At 37.0% G+C, this 18,311-nt stretch overlaps 1 protein-coding gene across 1 annotated transcript in view; it reads right to left on the reverse strand.

The window, feature by feature from the left end:
* MALRD1 (MAM and LDL receptor class A domain containing 1) overlaps nt 1–18,311 on the reverse strand; it is a 682,023-nt gene that overhangs the window by 549,001 nt on the left and 114,711 nt on the right. The window contains exons 13-14 of the mRNA XM_031652710.1: nt 17,794–17,967; nt 7,496–7,616 (exon numbers count right to left, since the gene is read on the reverse strand). Coding sequence (XP_031508570.1) covers nt 7,496–7,616; nt 17,794–17,967 — 295 coding nt within the window. The remainder of the gene's footprint in view (nt 1–7,495; nt 7,617–17,793; nt 17,968–18,311) is intronic.

The raw sequence follows: 18,311 nt of genomic DNA on the forward strand, positions 1-18,311 counted from the left end.
TCCTGAGAGTGGCATTGCCTTTTCCTCCTCATAAGAAACCCCTGTTTTTTCAAGCAATTAAGGTCTTTATAAGAGAAGTGATATGTTCGTTTTTTCAACACTAGAATCGCAGCCTAAATTTTGCATGTTTCCTTCAAACCTTTTTGCTACAAAGAAGACAAGAAAAAAAAAAAAAAAAGACTCCTATTTCTCCATATTCTTCACTGTGTCTTTACCTCATCTCCACTCATTGCCAGAATCTTTAATGAAAGCATTCACAAAAATGGGGATGAAGAATTAGCATTTCTATGAATAAACAGATTCACAGTATAAAATTAGCTTTTTCAAAAAAAGTAGGCAAAAAAAAAAAAGAACTTAAAATAAGACTTTAGAGAACTGGAGCTCATTTGCTAATTTTCTAATTCAATTTCATATGAGGGGGGGTCCATTATCCAAATAGTGATCTTTTATTTTCCTTTTATGTCTGAAAAATTATCTTTTAAGTCCCTGAAAAGCACTATAAGAATTAAAAGCTATTTAATACATTTCAGATTTATAAAATGTAATGTAACTAAAGAAATAATTACTAAGGATAAAGAATTAAGTATTATTTTTTAAAGACATTCATTCATTAAACTTCTAGACATTGGAAGGCTGAGGCGGGCAGATCACGAGGTCAGGAGATCGAGACCATCCTGGCTAACACGGTGAAACCCCGTCTCTACTGAAAATACAAAAAAAATTAGCCAGCCATGGTGGTGGGCACCTGTAGTCCCAGCTACTCGGGAGGCTGAGGCAGGAGAATGGTGTGAACCTGGGAGGCGTGAGCCCAGACTGTGCCACTGCACTCCAGCCTGGGCAACAGAGCGAGACTCCATCTCAAAAAAAAAAAAAAAAAAAAAGAAATATAGGTTTTGGAGGCAGACTGTGTTTAAAATGGAATTCTGATAAGAAAACTAAATGATAAGAAAGTTCGTAAAATTAGGAAAATAGTACCTATTTCTTATATTTGATGATTAAAAGACTATATAGGTAAGGTTCTTAAACCATGTACATTTGGTAACAGTCTTAATGTATATCAGAGACAGGCCTAGAACTTTTAATCGCTGGCAGAACTTGCAATAGACACTCTTCTTAAACAGCAAGAAAACTAGAAAACATCTTAAGAAATTCCTGCTGAGGACTTACATACCTTCTATTGAATATATTCTCCAACTTCCTAGACTTAAAATAGCTACTTGTTTACATCTCTAATCCAGTAATCATTACAAAACTATTAAACTGATACATTTCTTCCCTCATAGACTAAGCTTCTTTTCTTAATTTTTAAAACAAATTTTATTGTGTATATCAAACATACATGGCATAAGGTTATGAGATACATATAGAGGTTATTACAGCGAGGCAAATTAAATATCCATTATCTCACATAATTACCCCTTTTTTCTTTTATTTTGTGGCAAGAGTAGCTAAAACTCACTCATTTATCAAATCTGAAAACTCAAATCCAGGAAAGTATTATTAACCGTAGTCCTCATGTTGTACATTCCATCCCTAGACACATTTCTCCTCCATATCTGCTACATCATATCCTCCGATCCACATATCTCCATTTCTTTCTCTTGGCCCCTGCCTCTGATAACCACTATTTCATTATCTATAACTGTATACAATTTTTAGATGCCACTCATAATTGAGATCATGTAATATTTTCCTTCCTGTGTTTGGCTTATTTCACTTAGCATAATTTCCTCCAGATTCACCCAGGATGAGAAAAAAGGCAGAATCTCTTTTTTTTAAGGCTGAATAATATTCCACTGTTTTGTAAATACCACAGTTTATCTATCTGTCCATAACAGACACTTAGGTTGTTTTCATATCTTGGCTATCAAGAATAATCCTGCAGCGAACATGGGAGTGCAGATAGCTTTCTGAGGTGGGAATTTCATTTCTTCTGGGTATATACCCAAAAGAGGGATGGCTAAATCATAGGGTAGTTTTATTTTCAATTTCTTTAGAAACCTCCATATCATATTCCATAATGGCTGCACAATTCACATTTGTACCAACAGTATATGAGTACTCTTTTCTCCACACTCTTACTAAAATTTGTTACCCTTTTTTTATTATAGCCATCCTAATTGATATGAGGAGGTATCTAAAAGAGTTTTGAATTTGTATTTCCCTGATGATTAATGCCAAAGAAATGTTGAATATCTGTTCATATACCAGTTAATTATTTTTATGACTTCTGTGGAGAAATGTCCATTCAGAGCCTTTGCCCATTTTTTATCTATTTATCTATTTCTGAGTTGTATAAAATCTTCATAAATTTTGAATATTGACCCCTTATCAGATATATGGTTTGCAAATATTTTTCCCAATATGCAGGTTGCTATTTTATTTTGCTGAGTGTTTCCTTTACTGTGCAGAAGCTTTTTAGTTTGAGGTAATCCCATTATATATTTCTGCTTTTGTAGCAAGGGCATTTGGAGTGATATTAAAAAATCATTGCCAACCCCAATGTCAAGGAGTTTTTCCCCTATGTTCTCTTCTAGGAATTTAATGATTTCAGGTCTTAAATATAGGACTTTCTTACATTTTGAATTTATTTAAGTGGATGGTGTAAGACAAAGGTCCAATTTCATTCTTTCGCATGGGAACGTCCAGATTTTCCGGCACCATTTACTGAAGAGACTGTTTTTTCCCTGTTGTGTCCTCTTGGTGCCTTTATCAAAACTTAATTGGTCTTTTATGTTCAGATTTATTTCTGAGATCTCTGTAACAGATTACATTTCTTGAGGGAAATGATCAGACTTTCTTCTTTACCAAATCTCTTGATATAGAAAAGATGCACATAAGGTTTCTTGTGGGTCACAGAGCATGGCTGCTTGCCAATGTATTAGCACTCAGCAATGGCCCTGATTGTTCTGATCATTCTCATGTATGTTTTGAATGCAGAGGAAAGAGTCTCTCTAATTCTTTGCCTCACCACACTTCCGGAAAATGTCTGTGTTCCTCCATTGTCCTGACTCAAAACCACCTTGGTTTACACCTCGGGTATGGGTAATCAATAAGATGGAATGCTTCTCTTGCCTTTCCTCTTGCCTTTTTTATTGTGTTCAATAGCACAGTTATTTAAATACTTCTGGAAAAGCTTATCCACCAACACACACCCTTCTTTTTTTCTTTCGTCTTCTTCTACATTACTTTTTCAGGGATGCTACGATAGTTTTAGTATTGTTTAAGTAGAATGCAGAAAGAATGGAGGCATTGCCCTGGAAAAAGACAAACTGAAAGGAGACTCTCAAAGGTGGAAAAATATATAGAACTAGCCAGGGTCTACAGTTTTGTGACCACAGAACTATTTATTTGTACACTATCATTTGAAATAACATTCGTAAGCATTATAAAGCCTTCTACTGCTAGTTGTACTGAAATAGCAAGTGCTTAATAAGAATACTATGATGTTAAAAATAATATAATAAAGAAATGTTCATAATACATATATTGTGATAAGAAAACATGAGATCTACCTTCTTTTTTATGGGAGGGGTGGCAGACAGGGTCTCACTCTGTCACCCAGGCTGGAATGCAGTGGGTGTGATCTCAGCTCAATGCAACCTGCCCCTCCTGAGTAGCTGGGATTATAGACATGTGCCACCATGCCCTGCTAATTTTTATATTTTCAGTAGAGAGAGGGTTTTGCAATGTTGGTCAGGCTGGTCTTGAACTCCTGGCCTCAAGTGATCCACCTACCTCAGCCTCCCAAATTGCAGGGATTACCGGCTTGAGCCACCACACCCAGCCACATCTACCTCCTTAACACATTTTTAAGTGTACAATATATTGTTATTGACCGTAGGTACCATGTTATACAGCAGATGTCTAGATCTTTTTCAACTATTCATCTTGTTTGCCTGAAAACGTATGCCTGTTGAATAGTAATTTTCCACTTCCTCTCCTCCCAGAACCTGGTTACCACAATTTTACTCTTTGATTCTAGAAACTTGACAATGTAGATACCTCATATAAGTGGTATCATGTAGTACTTATTTTTCTATGACTGGCTAGATACATCCTTGTTCCTGTGTTTTGAGCTCTATCCTGCATTTATTTCAAATGTTATACTCCAACACGGCAAAACTGAAAGTTAGCAGGACGTTTTCATTCATCGCCTCTAGTTTAAAGCAAATCTGGTTTGTTCTCACTGGCAAGTCATTTCCATCACGAAGAGGTCTCTGTTCTGTCTTCATCAAACAATGCTCACTTGAGTAGTATGCACTTTACATTCAGAGAGTAAATATGTACATATAAATATTTGCTGAAGGAGTCAGTAATGCACTCACAGCAATTAGTTTCATGTGCTCCCTTTGGGCACTCAGGTGGAAAATCATGGATCTTCCTAGATGAAATACAACCTGCATCCTCACCTGGCACAAATCTGGCTTCAAAATTGAGATTAAGAGCGTAAAACAGGCTCTCTCCTTTTAACAAATAAACAGAACGCATAATTGTTTCATCAACACTAGCTTTTAAATATTCTGAAGGAGAAGCAGCTTGATTAAAGGTGAAATCAAAGCAATACTTGTGATTTTCATCATGTGAACTGTGAGCAGAAAACTACAGCTCGAAGATTGCTTTGAAGTGGTGCGGCCATTTGTATGCCAATTAAATATTTCAAAAGCTTCAAGTCCTGTACAGGGTCTGGGTAATCTGGGTAAATCTTTGGCCATTCTGCTCCATACATATAACAATGTACTGTCAATGGAGCATGGCACGTTTTTAAATATTCCTTTCAGTTTCTCTCCATAAACTTCTGCCCATTACTAATACTGAATTCCACAAATGAGATCCTATAATTGTCAACTGGACATATTTGCAAAAACAATAAGAAACTCTTTTTTTTTCCTTTGTGTACATCCATTGATCTTTCAGGAATCATTCATGTAATTTGTCCTAATTAGATATATAATCAATTCAACTGATCTGCTGTTCAAATAGAAGCACGCATCCATGAATCCTGAGTGAATTTATGAAAAAGAACTCTCCATAAGCAAGATCAAGTAGTCTCAATAACTTTAGCTAAGGTTAACTTTAGTAATGATTTAAAACCTTTAACCACACGTTTGTCTCAGTAAGAGCTTAGGAAAGGCTACCCCAAAGTACATTGAACTGAAGGAGATCGGGAGGTACCCCAGGAGCAAGGTCACTCTGATCTTCCCTGACCTTTCTTTGTGAGCGCTGGACATAAAGAAATTATCTAGCTTATCTTGCCTGAAATTAGGTAACAAGAGCCTCATTCTAGAGGGGTCCTTCCCTGTTCCCGGGGGGGGAGAAATTCTACACAAAGGAGTCAAGGAGACTCTGAACACAGAGGCTTTGCTAAATTTCCCTGTTCAGTCTGTTACCATTGGATCATACCCTTTTGTCCAGTCACATTTCAAAATGGTTGTTTGTTCTTCACCAAAACTAAGCAGAAAAATACACAGTTTTCTGACTAGGAAAAGGGCATGGAAAACACATGGTTTTCTCTGGGTCTTTGCATCTTCATTTCTGAAGGCTCCTGTGTCAATTAAAACTTTGATAAACAAATTGGTTATGCTTTTCCCCCTATTAAACTGTCTTTCATTCTGGGAGTGTCAGCTGTGACCCTTATGATGGGTGAGGAAAGGTTTTTGTCACACCTTTCTGTCCCTACACCTCCAAGTACTACATTACAAGGGAATGCTCTTCAATGTCAACTTTAATGCCATTCAGCTATTGCGATTCTGGTGATGTGGTATTTCATTAGGAGAAAGAAAATCTTTAATTAAACAACAAAAATAAGGTAATCCTGTTTAAACCTTAAAAACTAGTAAAAATTTGTTTGTTTGTTTGTTTTCCCTGAGACGGAGCCTCCCTCTGTTGCCCAGGCTGGAGTGCAGTGGCGCGATCTCGGCTCACTGCAAGCTCCGCCTCCCGGGTTCACGCCATTCTCCTGCCTCAGTCTCCCGAGTAGCTGGGACTACAGGCGCCTGCTGCCACGCCTGGCTAATTTTTTGTATTTTTAGTAGAGACAGGGTTTCACCGAGTTAGCCAGGACGGTCTTGATCTCCTGACCTCGGAATCCACTCACGTCGGCCTCCCAAAGTGCTGGGATAACAGGTGTGAGCCTCTGCACCTGGCCGAACTTGTGAATCTTTAAATGAATCATTAAATCTGCTGCTCTGCACTCTTCAGTGCCTATCAGAATCATACACACACACGTGCACACACATGCACACATGCATGCACACATGCACGGACACACACATACGCAAACATACAGGCACACGTGCACACATGCACACACTTGCATGAACACGCACTTGCATGAACACATATTTGCATGAACACACACACACACAGAGCTTAGAATGATGTATTATGCATGCAGAACACGCATTCCGAATAAAGTAAATGCACCTTAACCCAATATAAGTTAGTACCCAGAAATATACAATCTCTCGAATGAAAGATGTCTTTAATAAAGGACTTTTAATTAAAAATTCTTGAATCTTCGTCTCAATCCAGAATCACGTGCCCCAAATTTTTCTTGATAGTCCATTCAGCTCCTGTAAGAATGCAACTGTTCCACTCACTAAATATGTTGTGTAAGTAAATATAACTCAGGAATATACATTATGTCTGATTTTCACATGCAAATATTTTCCACAGATATAGATTAAGAAAAATAAAGTGTGACACTTTTCAGAAAACATTTTTTTAATATTGTCTACTTATTCATTGAGATCTGAGGGTAGGAGTGGTCAGAGAGAAACATCAATTAGTACTGGGAAAAGAAAGTAATCGAAGATACACTGTAAACTCTTTCAGTGTGTACACTGATCCCAGAATCTAAATAATGATTAGGTTTTAAAATACATAGTTGCCTATATGAGATTCATTTTTATGGCAACATTTCTGGCCTTTAATTGATATTCTCTCCAAAAAATTTAGTCAAAGAATTAGACAAACTCCATCTGTGATTTGAAAATATTAAATTTTGAATAGAGACACAGAATTTTAAGGTCCAGTTTTAAATTTTTGGTTGGCCTTACATCATTTTTCCAAACACAACGTTTTTGTTTTTTTTGAACTCCTGGGTGATTCTTAAATATGAATACTATTACATGCTCATTTGAAGTTCTGAATAAAATTAATGGAGATGTGAATATTTAAAAAGTGTATTTAAAACATGCAAAACAATTATAATTTTTTCATAACATTTATAATTTAAATATTTGGATGTAATAATTTCAGCTGCAAGCATAGAACATTTTCCGTATTACTGGAAGACAGGGCTAAGGACTAGACTATGATAGACCAGATGTTTACCATTTAAAAAATGTATATATATCTTAGGTTTCAAGAACAGGTGATATAATCCACACGCTGTATTAGGTATTCGTGACTCTAACATATTTTATATTTTGATATGGAGAAGAGCTTAATTCAATGTTTAAAATAGCAACAGTGACAAGGAAAAACTTACATTTGCTTTGTGTACTGGTCCTTGGTAGTGATTTATAGGAAATTTCACATTCCTGGGATACACTGATGTCATCTAGAGCAACAGTAGCATTTGACGAAAAAACAGTAGCTTCCAAAATTAACTATAATTACAGAAAGATAAAACTGTTAAAAACACATCACAAAAGTAATGTCTTACAATCGTATTTCTTTGTGTAGAGGAACTCTATTTACATCTGTCCCATTTTCCAATCTAATTTTAGAAACCTGTTCTGACCAGAACATCCTAATTTAAATTTATAAAGCCATAACTGCTTTGACAGCATCTTATGTAACCTTAATGCCAAAGGTAACCTTGTTTCAATTAAAAGTGGTAACATTCATCATTAATGAAGGGATCTCTTCCCATTGGAGCCATTAAGAGTCATATGCATTTATAATGAGCTCTTTGGAGCAATCAGCTGTGTGGCTTACAACTCAATTTAATTGAGATATGAATTCATTTGTAATGAGTGTGCTGGAGGCAATGATTTATTTCCATATTAAAATATTTAAGTATTATATACATACATAGAAACATAATATATATTATATACATACACAGAAACGTACTCAACGTAGTAAAGCACACATCAATAACCACATATACAGTGGTTGATAATATTCATATGTTCAAGCACTCAGAGACATCTATTTAAGTTTAATTTATTCCAACACTCTGAATAATGTCTGATTTAATTTGTTTTCTTTCTTGTTAATTACTCCTATTATTATGTTGTTATTCCAAGAAAAGAGAGAGAGAGAGAGGAGGGAAAGGAAGAAGTAATTTATGCCTGGAATCTTATGAACCCATATAGTAGACCACCAGTCCAGGACACAGACAGAAGGTACATCTCTATCTTATCAGGGAGGGTCTCTAATCTCAAGGATCATTAAATTTACTTGTGCCAGGGCTCAGAACATGCTATCCCAAAATATAGCACCTTGGAGTCACTTTGTGACTTCCCCTCTCTTTTCTTTGTGAGAGCCAGCTATAAAGCAATTATCTGGCTTACTTCTCCTCAAAACAGGTCATAAGAACCTCATGTAACTGGTGTGCTACCCTATCTATAACTGGATGAAACAGACACTACACAGAGAGGCCAATAAAGATCTCTGCTCAGTTCTCTCCAATTTATTACAATGAGATAATACTCTTTTTGTCCATTCATATTTCTTCATGAGTGTCCACTCATCTTTGAACCTAAGCATAAACATAGAGAGTTTTCCCTGGTCTTTGGGCCTTTGTTTTTGAAGGCCCCTATGTCACATAAAATGTTAATAAATTTGTTACTTTTTTTCCTTTTAACCTGTCTTTTGTTATAGGGGTTCCAGTCATGCCCCTTGTGATAGTGAGAAAACGGTATTACTTTTTCTCTCTTACACTTGGTATGATACATTCACTATACTATATCATAAATGCTGTGTAAGAAATAAGTATAAGATACTAGGAGACTCAAAGAAGACAATTCATTCTTTTTGCCAATAATGAGAGTTTGGGAAAAGATTTGATGGAGAAGTAATAGCCTCCATGATACCAAATTTTGTTGGGCAAAATATTTTACCTCAAGAAACTGAGGCAGCAATTTCAGCAAAAACACAGAGATGAGAAAGTGCATGGTGTGTTTAGAAAATGTTGATGGGTGTCAAATGTCCATCAATCATGGACTGGATTATATAAATCATGCCAGTATAAAGACACATGCACACGTATGTTTATTGCGGCACTATTCACAATAGCGAAGACTTGGAATCAACCCAAATGTCCATCAGTGACAGACTGGATTAAGAAAATGTGGCACATATATACCATGGAATACTATGCAGCCATAAAAAAGGATGAGTTTGTGTCCTTTGTAGGGACATGGATGCAGCTGGAAACCATCATTCTTAGCAAACTATCACAAGAACAGAAAACCAAACACCACATGTTCTCACTCATAGGTGGGAACTGAACAATGAGATCACTTGGACTCGGGAAGGGGGACATCACACACCGGGGCCTATCATGGGGAGGGGGGAGGGGGGAGGGATTGCATTGGGAGTTATACTTGATGTAAATGACGAGTTGTTGGGTGCTGACGAGTTGATGGGTGCAGCACAGCAACATGGCACAAGTATACATATGTAACAAACCTGCACGTTATGCACATGTACCCTAGAACTTAAAGTATAATAATAATAATAATAATAAAAAGAAAGAAAAGGTGGCATACATACACCATGGAATACTATGCGGCCATAAAAAAGGATGAGTTCATGTCCTTTGTAGGGACACGGATGAAGGAAACCATCATTCTCAGCAAACTATCGCAAGGACAGAAAACCAAACACCACATATTCTCACTCATAGGTGAAAACTGAACAATGAGATCACTTGGACACAGGAAGGGAAACAACACACACCGGGGCCTGTCGTGGGGTGGGGGGAGGAGGAGGGATAGCATTAGGAGATATACCTAATGTAAATGATGAGTTAATGGGTGCAGCACACCAACATGGCACATGGATACATATGTAACAAACTGCATGTTGTGCACATACATCCTAGAACTTAAAGTACAATAATAATAATAAAAGAAAATGTTGATGGGTGTTATAGGAATATAAGATTTTAAGAGAACAACAAATGAATCAGATAATAGATGGAGAGGAAAATTTCATGAGTTGGTACAGCTCAATTGGATAGCAACTAGATAGCATCTATTAAAAAAAATTGCATAGACCATAAAAATTGAGTTCATTTCTTGGCATTTATCCTAGAGAGACACTCAAAGGTATACACATGAAGGCCTGTGAAGGAATGTTTATTTCAGTGCTGGTTTTGATGACAAATGACAGGAAAGAACTTACATGCGAATCAATCAATAGTGAGAAATACTATACAAGTTAGAAATAACATCTATCTACATGTGTCATTATGGAAAGAAATTTAACATGTGTTTTGGAGTAAAAAATTAAGTTGCAGAAAAATATTATAGTATAATATTACTTAGGCTGAAAACATCCAACCGTTCAGATTTCCAAGTATATGTGGTACATTCATACATGTTAAGTAAATAGAAAATGGACTGGAAGTAAAAATAAATTGTTATCTATAAATACTCAATACAAAATCTATGGTGGGTGATGAGGATAGTCAGCAGGGACTGTTGCTTTATTTGCAATTTTTGATATTTTAATGTAATGTACATAATAATAATTTTTAAGATTCTGATTAGAGATGGTTTCTGTAGAATCTTAACCAACTAAGAAATGTAGCCTTCATTCCAGAGGCAGAAAATAACACAGGTTTTGAAGAAGGATCTTGGTAAAACATACACAAGTATTGTACTTTAGAGACATATTGTGTTTAATACCATTAAGTGATTGTGATTTTTTTGGACAGCTTTACGTTTGAAAGAGTTTTTCTAAATTTGTTATTATAATACATCTTGCATTGATGTCCATTAAAATAGAAGCTTAATTCTTCAGACTCATTAGACAAGCATTTGTTGACGATCATATTTGAAGGTCTGTACTACTCAAAGAAAACTGGAGGAAAAAAGCGACTGTTTGAGGCACTTCTCTATGCTCCTAAAAAGGTACCTGCTCACATTATTTGAATGGAGTGGCTGGGCCCTGGGATGAGGTGAAGTAAAATGATGAGGTACTCTTTAAAATGTGGTTACATTATTTTACCTGAAGGGAACCACCAGGTTCCTTTAGATATTCATAGTAAAACGGAAGAATAAATCCAACTTCAAAAGCCAAATAAAAGTAATATTAGTTTTTTTTATTTTATTTTTTTTTTTTTTGAGGCGGAGTCTTCACTCTGTCACCCAGGATGGAGCGCAGTGGCGCGGTCTCGGCTCACTGCAAGCTCCGCCTCCCGGGTTCGTGCCATTCTCCTGCCTCAGCCTCCCGAGTAGCTGGGACTACAGGCGCCCACAACTGCGCCCGGCTAGTTTTTTGTATTTTAGTAGAGATGGGGTTTCACCGTGTTAGCCAGGATGGTCTCGATTTCCTGACCTCGTGATCCGCCCGCCTCGGCCTCCCAAAGTGCTGGGATTACAGGCGTGAGCCACCGCGCCCGGCCAAAAGTAATATTAGTTCGTCTACATTTTGCTTACTTCTACATAATGAAATTCATAATTATACAATTAGAAATTGTAATTCTACCATTAATTAAAATCATACAAATTTTAAAATACAAGCAATTACTTCCTTCAAGAAATGTACGTTATACCTGTAAATAATGACCATTTCATGGCTTCAAAATCATCATGGTTGTTACTTTTTTTTTTTATTGCTGGTTTTAACAAAACCACACACACACACACACACACGTGTGTATATATGTATGTGTGTGTGTATATAAAATGCTGTGACCAATTCCCTTTTGGAACTACAGTCAGCATCAACTGGTAATCAGTAAGTGAGAAAGAGGTCACTCAGAAGAGCTGTTTCAACCACGGATGGAGGAAGAGTGAAAACCTCATTTGATAAGATTCTCAAGGTAATTGGAGAATTTACATTTTAAATTAAATTAGATGACTCTCTCTTCTAAAACTATTTTTTGGGATCTTGTTGATTTTTGTTTTATTCAATTATATTACTCCCTCTAAGAACAAAACAATTTCTTGCTTTCAGGAACCACAAAAATTCATAAATGTTCACAATCAAGTGATTACTTTTTATAAGTATAAAACTCAGGTGCTTTTCCAGAAAAATACACAATTAACACAGAAATCTTGTTTTCAAAAAAATAACAGGAGCAAAAAATGAATATGAATCCAAGAGAAAATAGAAATACAGTAAGAAGGAGTAGAGAGGAGTAGGAATATATTAATTTTTGAAGGATGATGATGGTATCAATAATAAGAGCAGCAGTCATCTTTTATTTAGCACTTACTACATGCCAGTCACATTCACTTGCTTTAATCCTGTGAAGATGATGCTATTTTCATCTTATTTTAAAGTGAAAGAAGCAGATTATAGAAGTAATTGGTTGAGCATCACATGTCAAGTAAGAAAAATACGTAAGCTGAGCAATTAATGATTACACCATCCTGTGTCTCTCTAACGAAATAAAGAGATAACTGGGCTTTAGTGGATGCTGCAGAATAGGGCGGCCTGGAGAAACAAGATTGCATGCAGCTCTAGATTAAGCAGGCCAAGGACATAGCAACTTCACGGAGACTCGATCACCTTTTACTTTTGTGTTATGAATCTTACCCTTCACTGAATCATCAAATAATGTCAGGAAATTGTTATTGATTTATATCATTGACTCCGATAAAGACAGAACATGGTATCCATCATTGTGGGAAATTTCACAAAAGGGTCATTTTAAAACGAAATCTAAAATATGATACAATTACATTTTAATGGGAAGCTCGAAGCAAGTAGAGCTACTTGAAATCAATGGACTACTCAGAAAAAGTGCCACCTTGAGATACGAAAACAGCACAGCAGTTAGGGGGAAAAGAAATATTAAAAGAATATATTTATGTGAAAAGCTGAACATAGCAAGTGAGCAGGCCAAGTTAAAACAGGTTTGAAAACTACTATTAACTCTTTGGCCTAAATTTTTCCAATAAAACTCTCACAAGAAATGGAGGGAATATTGAAATGTCATTAATTTGCTGTTCTTATAGAATAAACAGTAAACCTAATTCTTTGCCAGCAAGAAGAGCGAATGCCCTACCTAATTAGGGGTGTTGATTTCCTATGAAACCCAAAGCAATATGTATTCTGTTATATTGTCTACAACTGACATCAAAAGAACCACACTGAATCAGAATTTCATGGCTAAAAGGGAACACAGAGGTCACATGATTTGATGTCTTTCTTCTTTCCAATATTTGGACTGGGTTACACTGTACTGTATAAATATGTTCAGAGCTCAGTCACATGGAACTGATGACTAGGCAATGACTAAGGTCACCCTTAAATGATTCAGGCTATTAACCTTAAATCCTAGCCTATTTCCAAGAAGACAAACTTTAAATATTTGAATATTTAAAAAGCTAGATTAGGCCTGGCGCGGTGGCTCAAGCCTGTAATCCCAGCACTTTGGGAGGCCGAGTCAGGCGGATCACGAGGTCAGGAAATCGAGACCATCCTGGCTAACACGGTGAAACCCCGTCTCTACTAAAAAATACAAAAAACTAGCCGGGCAAGGTGGCGGGCGCCTGTAGTCCCAGCTACTCGCGGGGCTGAGAAAGGAGAATGGCGTAAACCCGGGAGGTGGAGCTTGCAGTGAGCTGAGATCCGGCCACTGCACTCCAGCCTGGGCGACAGAGCACTCCAGCCTGGGCGACAGAGCGAGACTCCGTCTCAAAAAAAAAAAAAAAAAAGCTAGATTAACTATTTGTAGGTGTAGTATCTTTTTCATTTGTTGTTGATAAAAGAACAACTTAGCTAGAATCCTCACATATATTTTCACATCTTTAAAAATACACTGAGAGAAATCAGGTTAAAGCCAACATATTAGCATCTTTTTTTTTTTTTTTTCAGAGGATAAGAAATGGGATGGAGAGACATACAAGGAAGACAAAAGTTGCATCTTCATGAGCAAACAAACTTTAACATTATAAGCAAATGAAATATTAACATTAGTTAATACTGAGGTACATTTGAGTATTTGTTTCTCTCTGTATTAACTACTAGTTTGAAATATTTAATAGTAAATATATGCGATAATCGTGTATTGAATAGTACCATGTATATATCTGTGCCAGTGTATCTATTTATTTATATTGTGTGTGTATAAAATCCAGACTAATTCACAACAGAACGTCAATACAAGTCCACAGTTCCTTATCTAAAGTCTTTGGGGCCAGATGAGTTTTGAAATGTGAATAGCTTAGAGCTGAGAATGGTAACATAACACTGAGAGTGTTTATTACATGATACCCTCTGGGAGATTGGGGGCAGCACTGTCAAATCAAACCTATCACGAAAGGAGCTGCCTAAAGGCCTCACAGTGGTTCAGGGCAGCTTGGGTTTTGCTTCTAAACTCATTTTTAAAAAGCTTATTGCTTTCCAAATTTAATTTTCTAAATTGCTGATTAGATATTATAGGGCCGTCATGGCCTTCTTGAGAGTGAAATTTGAGGGAATTTTTTTTTTAATTTTTCTTTTACTTATCTGTAGTTTCCAAAATAAACATGTGCTGTAGCCAACTCATAACTGGATTAAGTGGGGAGACACAGAGGAAAAATCTTAGCTTCTCTGGGTTGAATTAAACATGACTGAGACCTTGAAAGAACTCAGCATTGAGGCTGATTGGAGAGAAAAAGCAACACAAGGTGCTGAGCCACCAGCAGGGGGATGAAGGGAAAGGGAACAGCAGGGCTGGGTTAGAAAGCCTCATACATCCATTGCAACAAAATCACAGAATCTAACCAAACCACTGCCCATCTACAAACTAGTTAATATGCCCCACAGATAATAAGAGATAGTATCCATTTGCACTGCAAAGCAAAATCATTACTATATCCAAAAAGGAGAACATTAAACAGAAAACAAAAACTGCATTCACTGAAACTCTTCAGTAATGGTGATGGGTCAATGAGAGCTTCCAGCTGTAGACAGAAATGGCATGTGCTTCAACTCATATTTCTAAATTACCTACTGCTAGAAAGGACATTCTGTTTTCTTCTGAATATGTCAATTAATGACAAACTCTGAACGATCTTCTTGGTGAGTTTCATTCTAACTAAAAGGAAACTGAATGAAAACAATTTTCTATAGAATATAAATGCAGGAGGCAAAATATCAAATTGTTCTGATTTCGTTGCCCTGCTCCTTGCAATGGAGATTGACACCAAAATGATTTCATGACCAGCCTTTGTGTCAAATGCTTCCCAATTAAGAGCTGCTAGTATTCACGATGTCTTTTTCCATTAAATATGAGAATAGAATAAATTGATCTTTGAGAAGGGAAGTTGGAGACTGTCACTGAGTGAAGAGGCCTTTAATGATTGAGCCTAGAGTTCTGATCAAGCAGAAATTCCCTTTTTAAAACAGAGAATACTAACATTTATTGAGTGTCTACTATTTCCAGACAATATCTAAGGAATAACCACAGCAATAAAAATAGCTAAATCCCGTGTCTATGCCAGATTCGCTTCCACGTGCTTTACAAGTATACACCATATAATCCTCACAATAACTCTATAAAGTAGAGAACAGTAATTGATTACAGTTGATGCTTATTCCCTATTCTTCCTGCTTCCATGGGAAGGCAGTTCCCTGTAGTAACATTGCTGTTACTTACCCCTCACTCTGTAGCAGGAGGAAGATTTAGCTGACTGTGAAGTTAGAAGAGTAACCTGGGGGAACTCGACTTATCCTCCTCTCCCATTCAACACCCCCTGTTGGGAGCCAGTCTGTCCTCAGGAGGCATGCATTCTGATATTATCTCTGGCTAATGGTAAGAGACTTCTCCTAGAGTATGAGCTCTATATTTCTCCAGCACAGTCAGTTGTTCTCTGGGTAATTCTATTTATTCTAAGATCAAGCATTATTTTAAACAAGTGACTCTACATTCTAAGGCCATCTGCTCCAAAATACGTATTCCCTACCTGTTTAACTTCTATATTTATCTCAATTTGCTCAGAAATGAGGACGAGATGACCTTAAAGCCCCAACTATTATCCTCACACCCTACTAGTGAAAGAGGCATAGAAGACTTGGGTAACTTGTCTGTGATCATACACTTTTTTGTCTTTGTTTTTTTAAGATGGAGTCTCACTCTGTTGCCCAGGCTGGAGTGCAGTGGCGCCATCTCGGCTCATGGCAACTTCCACCTCCTGGGTTCAAGTGCTTCTCCTGCTCCAGCCTCCCGAGTAGCTGGGACTACAGGTGCGTGCCATCACGCTCGGCTAATTTTTTGTAGAGATGGGGTTTCACCATGTTACTCAGGATGGTCTCAATCTCCTGACCTCACGATCTTCCCGCCTCAGCCTCCCAAAGTGCTGGGATTACAGGCATGAGCCACTGCACCCAGCTGATCATACACTTTAACTTGAACCCAAGGTTCCAGAGCCCATGTTCATGGCTGCCATTTTAGCTATATCATCTTTAATATTCAGACTCCTCTGGAGTATTGCCTTTGTCATCACTGGTTTTCACACATTAGGAAATTTGATGCTCAAAGACAATATTTACACAGTCATTTAGCAAACAATGAGCAGAGCAGAGACTAAAACTCAGACCACCTGACTCCAAAACAGTGTGCTCTCCATCACATTCCACTCCATCCAATCTAGTTTCCAAAATTGCTCTTTTCAAATGTCATCCAGAAGACTTATGTACAGGAGGGTAGAAATTAGAATGCCCATTTGACAAGATACAATTGCCTTCTTTTATTATTATATTTTATTAATACATAGTTGTACATATTTAAGGGGTAAATGTGATATTTTGATACATGCATACATTGTGTCATGATCAGATAAAGGTAATTAGGATATCCATCACCTTACACACTTCTCATTTCTTTGTCTTGGGAATGCTCCAAATCTTATCTCCTAAATATTTTGAAATACACAATAACTTGTTATAGTTGTCTACTGTGCTATCAAACACTAGAGCTTATTCCTTCTAACTACAATTTTTAACCATTAACAAACCTCCCTTCCTAACCTCCTCCTCCCCACCACCCTTCTCAGCCTCTAGTAACCACCATTCTCCTCTCTGCCTCCATGAGATCACTTTTTTAGCTCCCACGCATGAGTGAGAACCTGCCATATTTGTCTTTCTGTGCCTGGCTTATTTCACTTAATATAATGTCCTCCACTTCCCAAAGGTGGATTACATTCTCAATGTTACCAGACAGCAGAAAGTGAGACAATAAGATTAATATATTACAGCCCAAGTCAGATTTTGTTTTCACTACATCATATAATCCAACGTCTTCACTTCGAGAAAGAAATCATTTTAAGTTACTCTTCTCTCTGCCATCTTATTCATTTCTTATCTCCACTTTTGCTACTATTCTACACATACTTCTTGAGCGCATAGTCAAAACAATCTCTCTACTCATCCCAGATCATGTGTTTGATCTCTGAATGTGTTTGCTTCATTAATGTTAAATAAATTCATGAGCTATGTGTATTATTTTGTTATCTGAAAGGATTAGCATTAAATAAGTGTCTTCTTTCGCGTTGTATTAATTTCTTATGCGCTTACCTGAAAAGGTATGAGCTATATGTGTTATATTGTTATCTGAAAGGATTACCATTAAATAAGTGTCTTCTGTTGAGTGGTATTAATTTCTTATGTGCTTACCTGAAAAGGTAGAGTAGATTCTCCCACTTTTGCAATGAGATCAATTTTTGCGTGGCTCCACTGAGATTCGGAGAATCTGATTATTTTGCCTTGCTTTTGCAAGTTTCCATCTAGAGATGTCCTTGTAAAAACTGAGAGATGTGAATGTTGAGACAAATGATACCAAAACTGCACCTGTTGAAAACATATTTTCAATTATATAAATATTCCATTGACCTGTCTCTGGTAGTTTTTCCTATAATTTGAAATATTCATGACCTCAGGTGATCTGCCTGCCTCCCATCTCTACTAATAATCCAAAAATTAGCCAGGTGTGGTGGCGTGCGCGTGTAATCCCAGCTGTTCGGGAGGCTGAGGTAGGAGAATCGCTTGAACCCAGAAGGTGGGGAGGTTGCAGTGAGCTGAGATCATGCTGTTGCACTCCAGCCAAGGCAACGAGAGCGAGACTCCATCTCAGAACCAACAACAACAACAACAAACTATGTATATATATTCCAAACAACTTCTGTGTTAAATAT

This window comes from Papio anubis, chromosome 11 (assembly GCF_008728515.1).
Source record: "Papio anubis isolate 15944 chromosome 11, Panubis1.0, whole genome shotgun sequence".
Classification (NCBI taxonomy): domain Eukaryota; kingdom Metazoa; phylum Chordata; class Mammalia; order Primates; family Cercopithecidae; genus Papio; species Papio anubis.